The 13,431-nt window shown below is 47.7% G+C and overlaps 1 protein-coding gene across 2 annotated transcripts in view; it reads left to right on the top strand.

Annotated features, from left to right (window-relative positions):
• Positions 1-13,431, top strand: part of DAAM2 (dishevelled associated activator of morphogenesis 2) — a 683,417-nt gene that overhangs the window by 396,929 nt on the left and 273,057 nt on the right. For both annotated transcript variants that reach the window (XM_086925887.1, XM_086925886.1), the window contains exon 5: positions 11,594-11,688. In XM_086925887.1, the coding sequence (XP_086782013.1) occupies positions 11,594-11,688 (95 nt within the window). The remainder of the gene's footprint in view (positions 1-11,593; positions 11,689-13,431) is intronic.

The following is a 13,431-nucleotide window of genomic DNA, read 5'->3' as shown; positions in this document are numbered from 1 at the left end:
TCAGATTACCACATCTCTCTGCCTCTCCCCCCCCCCCCCCACACTGGCTGCTGCTTTCTTCCCAGTGAGTTTACACCTTTGAGTGTAGATGGCCTGTGCCCTCCCCTGCCTCCAGCCTGCTCTCTCTCTTGTCTTCACTGTTTGCTACTTTGTCTCTGGTTTGTTTAGACTGTTGCCAGTCTAAAGGAAGAGTCACGTGTCCTCAGCTTGAGGCCAGGGAACGTGCGGGGATCACTGGGGACGTTCAACAAGGACCTGTTTTAATCTACTTTGACATTGCACGTGGCCGGGTGCTTTAACCGGCAGCCCCTCCTGTCTAATCAGTGAGTAGAGGCAATGATGCGGTGCATGGGATGGCCTCCACGTCTCTGAGGTGGGTAGACCAGCACACTGCCCAAAGAGAGGTCTCTTATCTGGATTTTCTTTGGTGTATTTTAGGAGTTGAGTCTGGAGTTTTGTGTTCAGTGTTTATGCATGGCTTGCTGTGGGTCAGTGCTGGTGTGCCCTGGTGATGGTTCACTACATGGTATAGGATGGTTCTGCTTCGGTGTCGGATATGCGCACTGTGCCCCTTTCGAAGCCTGTGCTTCCACATGAATGATAACCGGCTGGTGACCTACCTGGGCTGTGTAGGGTGTGATATGTTCGGTCTTGGACCGCCTGTGTGAGCCGTGCAAACATCTGACTTTATTATTCTTGCCTTCTGAAACGACCATTGTCTGGTTACCATGATGGCAAAGCGATCGATGCAGGACGTTGTCCTTCTGTGGTTTGGTGATGCTGATGGACAGCGCTCAAAAAGAGACGAGGAAGGTGATGCGTGATGACTGCGAGACCCCATAGGTGGCAGACCTCTACCTTTAATGGGTGAGGCTGAGGGAAGAAAGCTGGCAGTCTAATAGACCGGTTCAAATGAAAGTTTGTCAGTGTCTTAGAAAGAAGGAAATATTCGCCCCCAGATACACCTGGTCTTTGGAGAGGCGTGTGGGAGATTTGTGGATAAGGTCTGTACTCCCTGACCCCTTGCTTGAAGGTACTGACATTCGGGAACCTGTGCCGACCCCCGGATGAACGGTGGACTTACAGATTGTTGTAAGCAACAGAAATAACACTACCACTGGGACCGGCAGCTGTGATGCTAGCACCTGGGTTAGTAGTGTCAGTAGCTACTACTCCACTCAAAGCTCTGCAACTAATCGAGTGGAGTGGTGTGGCTCACTGGTTAGAGGCGGCAGACCCGGAAGCAGAGGTCGGCCCGGGACCAGGGTTTGATTCCCGACGCGGCAGGGTCGTGGACCAGGGTCAGCGGACTCGATAATTCTCGCCTCGGTGCCTACTCCAACCATGGGTCCCACTCAGCAACTCTGGGCAATAGCTTGCTTAATCTCTACTAACGGCCCCATCAGCACCGGGGATGCCTGGTTTCACCTTGGAGATGCCCAGGAGGGACCATCTCACAGGGAAAGCCAGGATGGGTTCCCCAGCGGTATACAGCGCTGGGACGCCCCTTTGCTGGGGCAGCTGTGCGTTTTACAAGTATACGACATTTAACATTTAATGACAGTAGAGCTACTTCCAGGAATAATAATACGTAGTTGTAATCGACCTGTAATAACTATTGTAGTCATACATACAGATGTATAACCAGTGCCAATAGTGGTGCTTTGTGCATTATTAGTTGATGTTCGGCCCACATTGGTGCAACCAGTTGTAATAGTAATAGTTATTCTAGTAGTACTTGTAGTCATAAACAGTTTCATGGGTCAGTAATAACAATTGTAGTCATAGATGTAGATGTATCACCAGTGACAGTAGAGGGACTTTATGCATCAGTACTAGACGTACAGCCCACATTTATGGAACCAGTTGTAATAATAGACATTCTAGTAGTAGTAAAGTCATAAGCAGTTTTACAGGTCAGTAATAACTATTGTAGTCATAGATGTAGGCGTATCACCAGTATATTGGTGCCTTGTGCATTACTACTAGACGTACAATTGACATTAGTGGAACCAGTTGTAATAGTAATAGTTATGCTAGTAGTAGTAATAGTCATAAAAACTTTTACGGCTCAGTAATAACCATTATAGTCTTAGATGTAGATGTATCACCAGTGTCATAGTCATTCTAGTAGTAGTACAGTAGTACTCGCAGAAGTTAAAGTGTTGTGAGTAAACGCACAGTGCTGGTACTATTACGAGTACTTATACTATGTCTGGTAGTACTAGTAATTTTATTGTGCAGATAAGCACTACAGGCAGCAGCAGGTGTAATGTCTTTACAGTGACAGTGGTAATAGTGGCAGCTGTAGTGACGGCAGCACCAGTGGTAGTAGAGCCATTCCCTGTTCACATGTGTATTGCATTAAATGTATGTTTTATCCCCACACCTCATTTATAAAAGGAGAGATGGCATTGAAGTCTATGAAGCAGGGACCCCCCAATGTGAGTGTACTTTACACATGCGATGGGAGTAGGCCAAACTGACGCGATGCCATGACATTGCTGATGTGAGTGTACTTTACACATGCGATGGGAGTAGGCCAAACTGACGCGATGCCATGACATTGCTGATGTGAGTGTACTTTACACATGCGATGGGAGTAGGACAAACTGACACGATGCCATGACATTGCTGATGTGAGTGTACTTTACACATGCAATGGGAGTAGGCAAAACTGACGGGATGCGATGACACTGTTGATGTGAGTGTACTTTACACATGCGATGGGAGTAGGCGAAACTGACGCGATGCCATGACATTGCTGATGTGAGTGTACTTTACACATGCAATGGGAGTAGGCAAAACTGACGGGATGCGATGACACTGTTGATGTGAGTGTACTTTACACATGCGATGGGAGTAGGCCAAACTGACGCAATGCCATGACATTGCTGATGTGAGTGTACTTTACACATGCGATGGGAGTAGGCGAAACTGACAGGATGCGATGACACTGCTGATGTGAGTGTATTTTACACATGCGATGTGAGTAGGCGAAACTGACGGGATGCGATGACACTGCTAATGTGAAAGTTCTTTACACATGCGATGGGAGTAGGCCAAACTGACGGGATGCGATGACACTGCTTATGTGAGTATACCTTACACATGCAATGGGAGTAGGACAAACTGACGCGATACCATGACATTGCTGATGTGAGTGTACTTTACACTTGCGATGGGAGTAGGCCAAACTGACGCAATGCCATGACATTGCTGATGTGAGTGTACTTTACACATGCGATGGGAGTAGGCGAAACTGACTTGATGCGATGACACTGCTAATGTGAAAGTACTTTACACACATAGTGGGAGTAGGCCAAACTTACGCGATGCCATGACATTGCTGATGTGAATGTACTTTACATATGCGATGGGAGTAGGCCAAACTGACTCGATGCCATGACATTGCTAATGTGAGTGTACTTTACACATGCGATGGGAGTAGGCCAAATTGACGCGATGCCATGATATTGCTGATGTGAGTGTACTTTACACATGCGATGGGAGTAGGCGAAACTGACGGGATGCCATGACACTGCTGATGTGAGTTTACCTTACACATGCAATGGGAGTAGGCCAAGCTGACGCAATGCCATGACATTGCTGATGTGAGTGTACTTTACACATGCGATGGGAGTAGGCGAAACTGACAGGATGCGATGACACTGCTGATGTGAGTGTATTTTACACATGCGATGTGAGTAGGCGAAACTGACGGGATGCGATGACACTGCTAATGTGAAAGTTCTTTACACATGCGATGGGAGTAGGCCAAACTGACGCGATGCCATGATATTGCTGATGTGAGTGTACTTTACACATGGGATGGGAGTAGGCCAAACTGACGCGATGCCATGACATTGCTGATGTGAGTTTACTTTACACATGCGATGGGAGTAGGCCAAACTGACGCGATGCCATGACATTGCTGATGTGCGTGTACTTTACACATGCGATGGGAGTAGGCCAAACTGAGGCGATGCCATGACATTGCTGATGTGAGTGTACTTTACACATGCGATGGGAGTGGGCTAAACTGACGCGATGGCATGACATTGCTGATGTGAGTGTACTTTACACATGCGATGGGAGTAGGCAAAACTGACGGGATGTGATGACACTGCTTATGTGAGTGTACCTTACACATGCAATGGGAGTAGGACAAACTGACGCGATACCATGACATTGCTGATGTGAGTGTACTTTACACTTGCGATGGGAGTAGGCCAAACTGACGCAATGCCATGACATTGCTGATGTGAGTGTACTTTACACATGCGATGGGAGTAGGCGAAACTGACTTGATGCGATGACACTGCTAATGTGAAAGTACTTTACACACATAGTGGGAGTAGGCCAAACTTACGCGATGCCACGACATTGCTGATGTGAATGTACTTTACATATGCGATGGGAGTAGGCCAAACTGACTCGATGCCATGACATTGCTGATGTGAGTGTACTTTACACATACGATGGGAGTAGGCCAAATTGACGCGATGCCATGATATTGCTGATGTGAGTGTACTTTACACATGCGATGGGAGTAGGCGAAACTGACGGGATACCATGACACTGCTGATGTGAGTTTACCTTACACATGCAATGGGAGTAGGCCAAGCTGACGCAATGCCATGACATTGCTGATGTGAGTGTACTTTACACTAGGCGTGGGCGGAAAATCCGTTTCGCTCGCGGATTTTGCGGATTTTCGGGAAATCCGCAATCCGTGAGATTTGCGAATCTCCCGCAAAATCCGCAAATCCGCGAGCAGCGGATTTTGCTCGCACTGCTCGCACTGTTCGCGTGAGTTCGCGTGAGTTCGCGCCCCGCGAATAAGTGCAAAATTGCAGAAATACGATCTTAGCAAAACTGAAAGTAACTACTTACCAGGTTCAAAAGTTCAGGCTCATCATTAGTAGCCATTTCCTGTAGTGCTTCCTGAGGGGCCCCTCCAGAGTTCAGTTGCCAGTTGAAACTATTATGTGACCCTGCTCTGAACCTCAGAATAGTTACACATATGCCACAAAGGTCCTGAATTACAGCTAAGGGAGACAAGCAGGAGCCAGGCTGGAAGTTAAAATCCATTAATCAGCCCCTAATTCATTATTGTCAGTTGGGGCAGGGCAGGTGTTGTAACTAATTTTGCAACAATGAAAGCACTTAGCAAGTGCAAAAGATCACTAATCAGGGCGCACTAAGGAAGCAGGTGCCAGCTAAAAAAATATTCTGTGACACATTAATCAGCCCCAAATTAATTCAGGTCACTTGAGGCAGGGAAGGTGTGCTTTGCTTTGCCGAAAATAATGTACACTGGACAACCAGAGGGTGTGGTGATGAAACAGAGGGTGGCATGGGTGGGCCAGAGGGTGGCATGAGTAGTCAGAGAGTGGCAGTGGTGACAGAGAGTGGCAGTGATGAAGAAGAGTGTCCCAAACAGGCTGGACACGTAGAAACAACAAGTTCGCGAAACTTGCGACCCGACAGGTAAGTTCGCAATTTGCGAAAGTGTACAAAACCCTCGCGAACTGGCAGAAACACGGGCGAACACAAAAAAAAAAAAATCCGCAAATTCGCGGGAATTCGCGGAGTTTGCGGATTGCGAATCCGCAAATCCGCAAAATTCGCGAACGCGAGATCCGCAAAATTCGCTCATGCTTACTTTACACATGCGATGGGAGTAGGCGAAACTGACAGGATGCGATGACACTGCTGATGTGAGTGTATTTTACACATGCGATGTGAGTAGGCGAAACTGACGGGATGCGATGACACTGCTAATGTGAAAGTTCATTACACATGCGATGGGAGTAGGCCAAACTGACGCGATGCCATGATATTGCTGATGTGAGTGTACTTTACACATGGGATGGGGGTAGGCAAAACTGACGGGATGCCATGACACTGCTGATGTGAGTTTACCTTACACATGCAATGGGAGTAGGCCAAGCTGACGCAATGCCATGACATTGCTGATGTGAGTGTACTTTACACTTGCGATGGGAGTAGGCCAAACTGACGCAATGCCATGACATTGCTGATGTGAGTGTACTTTACACATGCGATGTGAGTAGGCAAAACTGACTTGATGGGATGACACAGCTAATGTGAAAGTACTTTACACACGCATTGGGAGTAGGCCAAACTGAGGCGATGCCATGACATTGCTGATGTGAGTGTACTTTACACATGCGATGGGAGTAGGCCACACTGAGGCGATGGCATGACATTGCTGATGTGAGTGTACTTTACACATGCGATGGGAGTAGGCCAAACTGACGCGATGGCATGACATTGCTGATGTGAGTGTACTTTACACATGCGATGGGAGTAGGCAAAACTGATGGGATGCGATGACACTGCTTATGTGAGTGTACCTTACACATGCAAAGGGAGTAGGACCAACTGACGCGATGCCATAACATTGCTGATGTGAGTGTACTTTACACTTGCGATGGGAGTAGGCCAAACTTACGCAATGCCATGACATTGCTGATGTGAGTGTACTTTACACATGCGATGTGAGTAGGCAAAACTGACTTGATGCGATGACACAGCTAATGTGAAAGTACTTTACACACGCATTGGGAGTAGGCCAAACTGAGGCGATGCCATGACATTGCTGATGTGAGTGTACTTTACACATGCGATGGGAGTAGGCCAAACTGACGCGATGGCATGACATTGCTCATGTGAGTGTACTTTACACATGCGATGGGAGTAGGCGAAATTGACTTGATGCGATGACACTGCTAATGTGAAAGTACTTTACACACATAGTGGGAGTAGGCCAAACTTACTCGATGCCATGACATTGCTGATGTGAATGTACTTTACACATGCGATGGGAGTAGGCCAAACTGACTCGATGCCATGACATTGCTGATGTGAGTGTACCTTACACATGCGATGGGAGTAGGCGAAACTGACGCGATGCCATGATATTGCTGATGTGAGTGTACTTTACACATGGGATGGGAGAAGGCGAAACTGACGGGATGCCATGACACTGCTGATGTGAGTGTACTTTACACATGCGATGGGAGTAGGCGAAACTGACAGGATGCGATGACACTGCTGATGTGAGTGTATTTTACACATGCGATGTGAGTAGGCGAAACTGACGGGATGCGATGACACTGCTAATGTGAAAGTTCTTTACACATGCGATGGGAGTAGGCCAAACGACGCAATGCCATGACATTGCTGATGTGAGTGTACTTTACACATGCGATGGGAGTAGGCCAAACTGACGTGATGCCATGACATTGCTGATGTAAGTGTACTTTACACATGCGATGGGAGTAGGCCAAACTGACGCGATGCCATGACATTGCTGATGTGAGTTTACTTTACACATGCGATGGGAGTAGGCAAAACTGACGGGATGCGATGACACTGCTTATGTGAGTGTACCTTACACATGCAATGGGAGTAGGACAAACTGACGCGATGCCATGACATTGCTGATGTGAGTGTACTTTACACTTGCGATGGGAGTAGGCCAAACTGAAGCAATGCCATGACATTGCTGATGTGAGTGTACTTTACACATGCGATGTGAGTAGGCAAAACTGACTTGATGCGATGACACAGCTAATGTGAAAGTACTTTACACACGCATTGGGAGTAGGCCAAACTGAGGTGATGCCATGACATTGCTGATGTGAGTGTACTTTACACATGCGATGGGAGTCGGCCAAACTGACGCGATGGCATGACATTGCTGATGTGAGTGTACTTTACACATGCGATGGGAGTAGGCCAAACTGAGGCGATGCCATGACATTGCTGATGTGAGTGTACTTTACACATGCGATGGGAGTAGGCCAAACTGACGCGATGGCATGACATTGCTGATGTGAGTGTACTTTACACATGCGATGGGAGTAGGCGAAACTCACGGGATGCGATGACATTGCTTATGTGAGTGTACCTTACACATGCAATGGGAGTAGGACAAACTGACGCGATGCCATGACATTGCTGATGTGAGTGTACTTTACACATGCAATGGGAGTAGGCGAAACTGATAGGATGCGATGACACTGCTGTTTTGAGTGTACCTTACACATGCGATGGGAGTAGGCGAAACTGACGTGATAGGATGACACTGCTCATCTGTGTGTACACATGCAAGTGAGTAGGCGAAATGAGTAGGCGAAACTGACTTGATGCAATGACACTGCTAATGTGAAAGTACTTTACACACGCAATGGGAGTAGGCCAAACTGACGCGATGCCATGACACTGCTGATGTGAAAGTACTTTACACACGCAATGGGTGTAGGCCAAACGGACGCGAGGCCATGACATTGCTGATGTGAGTGTACTTTACACACGCAATGGGTGTAGGCCAAACGGACGCGAGGCCATGACATTGCTGATGTGAGTGTACTTTACACACGCAATGGGAGTAGGCCAAACTGACGCGATGCCATGACACTGCTGATGTGAAAGTACTTTACACACGCAATGGGTGTAGGCCAAACTGACGCGATGCCATGACATTGCTGATGTGAATGTACTTTACACATGCGATGGGAGTAGGCGAAACTGACGGGATGCGATGACACTGCTGATGTGAGTGAACCGTACACATGCGATGGGAGAAGGCCAAACTGATGGGATGCCATGACACTGCTGATGTGAGTGAACCGTACACATGTGATGGGAGTAGGCCAAACTAACGCGATGCTATGATATTGCTGATGTGAGTGTACTTTACACATACGATGGGAGTAGGCCAAACTGACCCGATGCCATGACATTGCTGATGTGAGTGTACTTTACACATGCGATGGGAGTAGGCCAAACTGACGCGATGCCATGACATTGCTGATGTGAGTGTACTTTACACATACGATGGGAGTAGGCCAAACTGACCCGATGCCATGACATTGCTGATGTGAGTGTACTTTACACATGTGATGGGAGTAGGCCAAACTGACGGGATGCGATGACACTGCTGATGTGAGTGAACCGTACACATGCGATGGGAGAAGGCCAAACTGATGGAATGCCATGACACTGCTGATGTGAGTGAACCGTACACATGTGATGGGAGTAGGCCAAACTAACGCGATGCTATGATATTGCTGATGTGAGTGTACTTTACACATATGATGGGAGTAGGCCAAACTGACCCGATGCCATGACATTGCTGATGTGAGTGTACTTTACACATGCGATGTGAGTAGGCCAAACTGAGGCGATGCCATGACATTGCTGATGTGAGTGTACTTTACACATGCGATGGGAGAAGGCCAAACTGATGGAATGCCATGACACTGCTGATGTGAGTGAACCGTACACATGTGATGGGAGTAGGCCAAACTAACGCGATGCTATGATATTGCTGATGTGAGTGTACTTTACACATACGATGGGAGTAGGCCAAACTGACCCGATGTCATGACATTGCTGATGTGAGTGTACTTTACACATGCGATGGGAGTAGGCCAAACTGAGGCGATGCCATGACATTGCTGATGTGAGTGAACCGTACACATGTGATGGGAGTAGGCCAAACTAACGCGATGCTATGATATTGCTGATGTGAGTGTACCTTACACATGCGATGGGAGTAGGTCAAACTGACGCGATGCCATGACATTGCTGATGTGAGTGTACTTTACACATGCGATGGGAGTAGGCCAAACTGACGCAATGCCATGACATTGCTGATGTGAGTGTACTTTACACATGCGATGTGAGTAGGCCAAACTGAGGCGATGCCATGACATTGCTGATGTGAGTGTACTTTACACATGTGATGGGAGTAGCTGAAACTGATGTGACAAGATAACACTGCTAATGTGAAAGTTCTTTACACATGCGATGGGAGTAGGCCAAGCTGACGCAATGCCATGACATTGCTGATGTGAAAGTTCTTTACTCATGTGAGGGATGGGAGTAGGTGAAGCTGACGTCATGAGTTTGGTAGCAGATGAACTAAGATAGGTCCAGCCAATCGACCTCAGAAATGGTCCTGCTCGAACAGATGTGCCCGGGAATGAGTACATAATAAAAATAATGTGAATTGTATCGCTTGTTAATGGAAAGAAGTGCAGTCCGTCTTCGCTGTTAAGTGCAGTTGATATTTTTGTGATGACTACAAACATTACCCACCCGAGAAGTACTACCGTCTGAGTACTGCACCTAGTAACGAGACCATCTGCTTTTGGGCTCTGGTTCTCAGTCTGTCTTCCAGTACCACCTCATGTTTGCGATTGCCCTGGCGTACAGTCTTTCTACCACCGCCATAGGTGCATGTTTACATTCCAGCACCTCACCACAAAACCTCTTAGCATAGATAACTCCTCCACAGGGAATGCTCTGGATTATAGATTTAGGGTGACTCTGTTCGTGAAACATGAAAATTGTCGAGTTCAGCTTCTGTAACAATATATTTCTGTGTTATGCAACACTGTTTTAACCCCTTCGCTGCCGCGGCTATTCCGCCGCAGCGCTAAGGGGGAGGCGGGGCCGCGCGGGGCTCCAGTGCTCGTGACGGAACCGCTCCATCACGGCCCGCGGGTGAGCTGTACTTGTCACAGAACGATTATGACACGGCCCCGCCCGCTCTTTAGAATGTCAGCGCAGGCGCGGAATTCGTGCCGCGCAGGCTCGGCGAGCGGGCCGTGACGGAACCGTTCCGTCACCAGCACAGCCCACCCGAGGCTCGGGACGGAACGGTTCTGTCACGAGCATGGGAGGGGTTAAACATAAAGCCGCATTTTCTAGATACAAGTCTTACAAACATCTCCAAAGCACACCACGCCTCCTAGGGTCATGTCTATGATAGGGGTGGGCGGTAAATTCCACTCCTCTCGGGAGTTTGCAGAGTTTTGCCCAATCCACGCTCCGCATGGAGTGCCGAGTTCAGAAAAAACTCCGCCAACCCCTGTGTGTCAGGGTTTTTGTCGTGTGCGGCTCACCAATGTTACGTTAGCAAGCAAGAAAAAACTAGACTGTCTCCCAGCGTGATTTCTCAACGCAAGCGGTAGCGGCTGGTCGCTACAGCTCGCATTGAGAAAGTTTTCGCTCGTGTTGCAAAAGCAGCCGCTCTAGTCAAAAATCTATTCGAGCGGCAGAAAGAAGCAGCACCCTCTGGCGTGCCACATGATGTCATTCGCACTGCAAGCTCCCGGAGCTAAAAAATCAGCACGAGTGGCAGGATGGGCCAGAATTACGTCACTCACGGAACTCCGCGGAATCTCACCAAGTTTCTAGGTAACTCCGCAGATTTCCGCAGCTTAAAACTCTGTGTGTTCCGCCCACCCCTAGTCTATGACAGCCCATATCCCTAAAGTATTGTAGTGTTCCTCCCAGGACTGTCCCTCAACTGATATGGATTTCACATGCACACCGCAAACTAAACCTCACGGGGCGACTACGGCCAGAGCGTCATCATGCAGCGCACGCTCCTCTGCGTCAGACTTCATGAGTGCACCAGGGCACCTGACTTATGTGGGTGCAGGGGGCAGAGTGAATGGCAGGCCAAGGGCACACCTCACTGTTGAATTTCTTGGTATTTAAACCCTACCCTCACCGTCCTCATCTCTTCACCTATTTCTCTCCCTAGATGCAGACCCTATATGCTTTCGATGAGGAGGACACGGAAGTGAGGAATAAAGTTGTTGAAGACTTGAAAACCGCGCTGCGGACTCAGCCAATGAGGTAAGAGGATTGTATTCTGCATTCTAAGCACCACAGCTGGGGTTCAAACTCACTGACACAAGTGGGCAAGAGAATGAGATGATGAGTGATGCCACTCCAATCCATGGCAACAGCTTTCCAGGTCTGGGTTTCCAGTTCATGGCCTACACTAATGCATTCTGGGAGATGTAGTCTTGGTTGGCTTTCACTAAATTAATTAGCCTAACACACCTGCCTAGGCGAAACAGTCATGTTATTTTACTTAAGGCAGCTCGAGGCGCATCTCCAAGCGCTAGGTGAGTTAGCGGACAGGCGGCTCCGGAAAGATGGGTGTAGCCTTCTTGCTATAACTGCTTTCAGTTTTTGCTTTTCCAAAAATGGTCTATGTCACTGTTCCTGTGACATCCTTCTGACTGTATACAGAATTCACAGTTGTCCTCAAAAGATGATTCGGTATTGTTGATGGCATAGGTTCCCCCTGGCGCGCTGCTTTTAATATACTGATAAAAATATCATGGGTCCAGCCACTGCCTTTGGAGGACTCTCGTTTTTTTTTTCTCGGATCTGGTAATCTGGGCTACAAACACCGCTGGTTAAAAACAGCCAAAGGTTCAATTTAGAAAATGATTTTTTAAGTCTGAGCGAGAGAGACCAGTGTGACAAGACGATGCTGTTTGACAACGGGGGTGGACTAGACCGCGAGCACTTTTCGGTACGGATTCTTCGTTGGCGTATTCGAGGGTCTTTAAATACTCCCTGGCCCCCCATTTGTGTTTGTTAAATTACTTTGTAAAAACAAAAACGTTGGAAAGAAAAATAACTAGAAGGTAAAGGTAACTATGAAGGGATTAGGGTAACATAATAATGAAGCATAAACTAAATGTAGGCATTAGCCTAAAAAGATAACATGGTAAAAAGAAGATAACAGTAAAAAAGAATGTATAAGGAATGGAAGGGTAAAGTCAATTAATAAAGGAGAAGTGTGAATTGAGTGAAAGGTAAAGGGTAATCAGAAGGGTGAAGCAACAGAGGTCTATCCACTGAATGAATGAATTATATTAAAATTTCATAATCAAAAAAGGGAAATGTCGAGATTCAACTTGAAATTCACGAAACTCAGAGGGTTTTAAAAAACACAACTTAAAATGAGACCCCCACAGGCTGGACCTCTGCTGGCTCTCTCTCTTACCTAATGACGCGTGGGACCTGGAGGGCATGGACACCCCATGTTTGACCAAAATAAACCTATTAGAACGGCGTCAATTCCAAAACCCAGACCGGGGTCTGAGCATCAGATTGCGCCTGCACCATACGCTGGTGGCACTAGTAACTGGAATTCACCAACCACTTGCAACGACCAAGCAGTGGGAAAATGTCATTGGCATTGAGTGCCCAGTGCAAATATAATGTGGCCGATTGGTGCTAAGTTTCCCAGCACAAGCGTGGGTGCACGTAAGGTAATCTGGCCCCTGAGCCTCCCTTTGAACCGGCACAGCCATGACCAATAACTGAGACAGGCGTAGGAAGAGGCGTGCTGTTCCTCTGTATTGGGTGGGCATTGATTGAATGATGGTGGGGTCTAGACCTCCCCTGGTGTGCAGCGTTGGTGCAGTTTGTGATTGAACTGCATTGGCAATGAAGCTCCTTGTGCTGATTTAATTTACTATACAGGACAATGGTGCACAGACCTGTGTTTACCAGATCCCCCAGGAACTGCTGGTGTCTGGGAGACACAAAGGCGGCCATCTTATCTTGTGTGATACA

This window comes from Lissotriton vulgaris, chromosome 6 (assembly GCF_964263255.1).
Source record: "Lissotriton vulgaris chromosome 6, aLisVul1.2, whole genome shotgun sequence".
Taxonomy (NCBI): domain Eukaryota; kingdom Metazoa; phylum Chordata; class Amphibia; order Caudata; family Salamandridae; genus Lissotriton; species Lissotriton vulgaris.
Note: the sequence above shows the minus strand (reverse complement) of the source record. Positions and strands in the feature narration are given on the sequence as shown.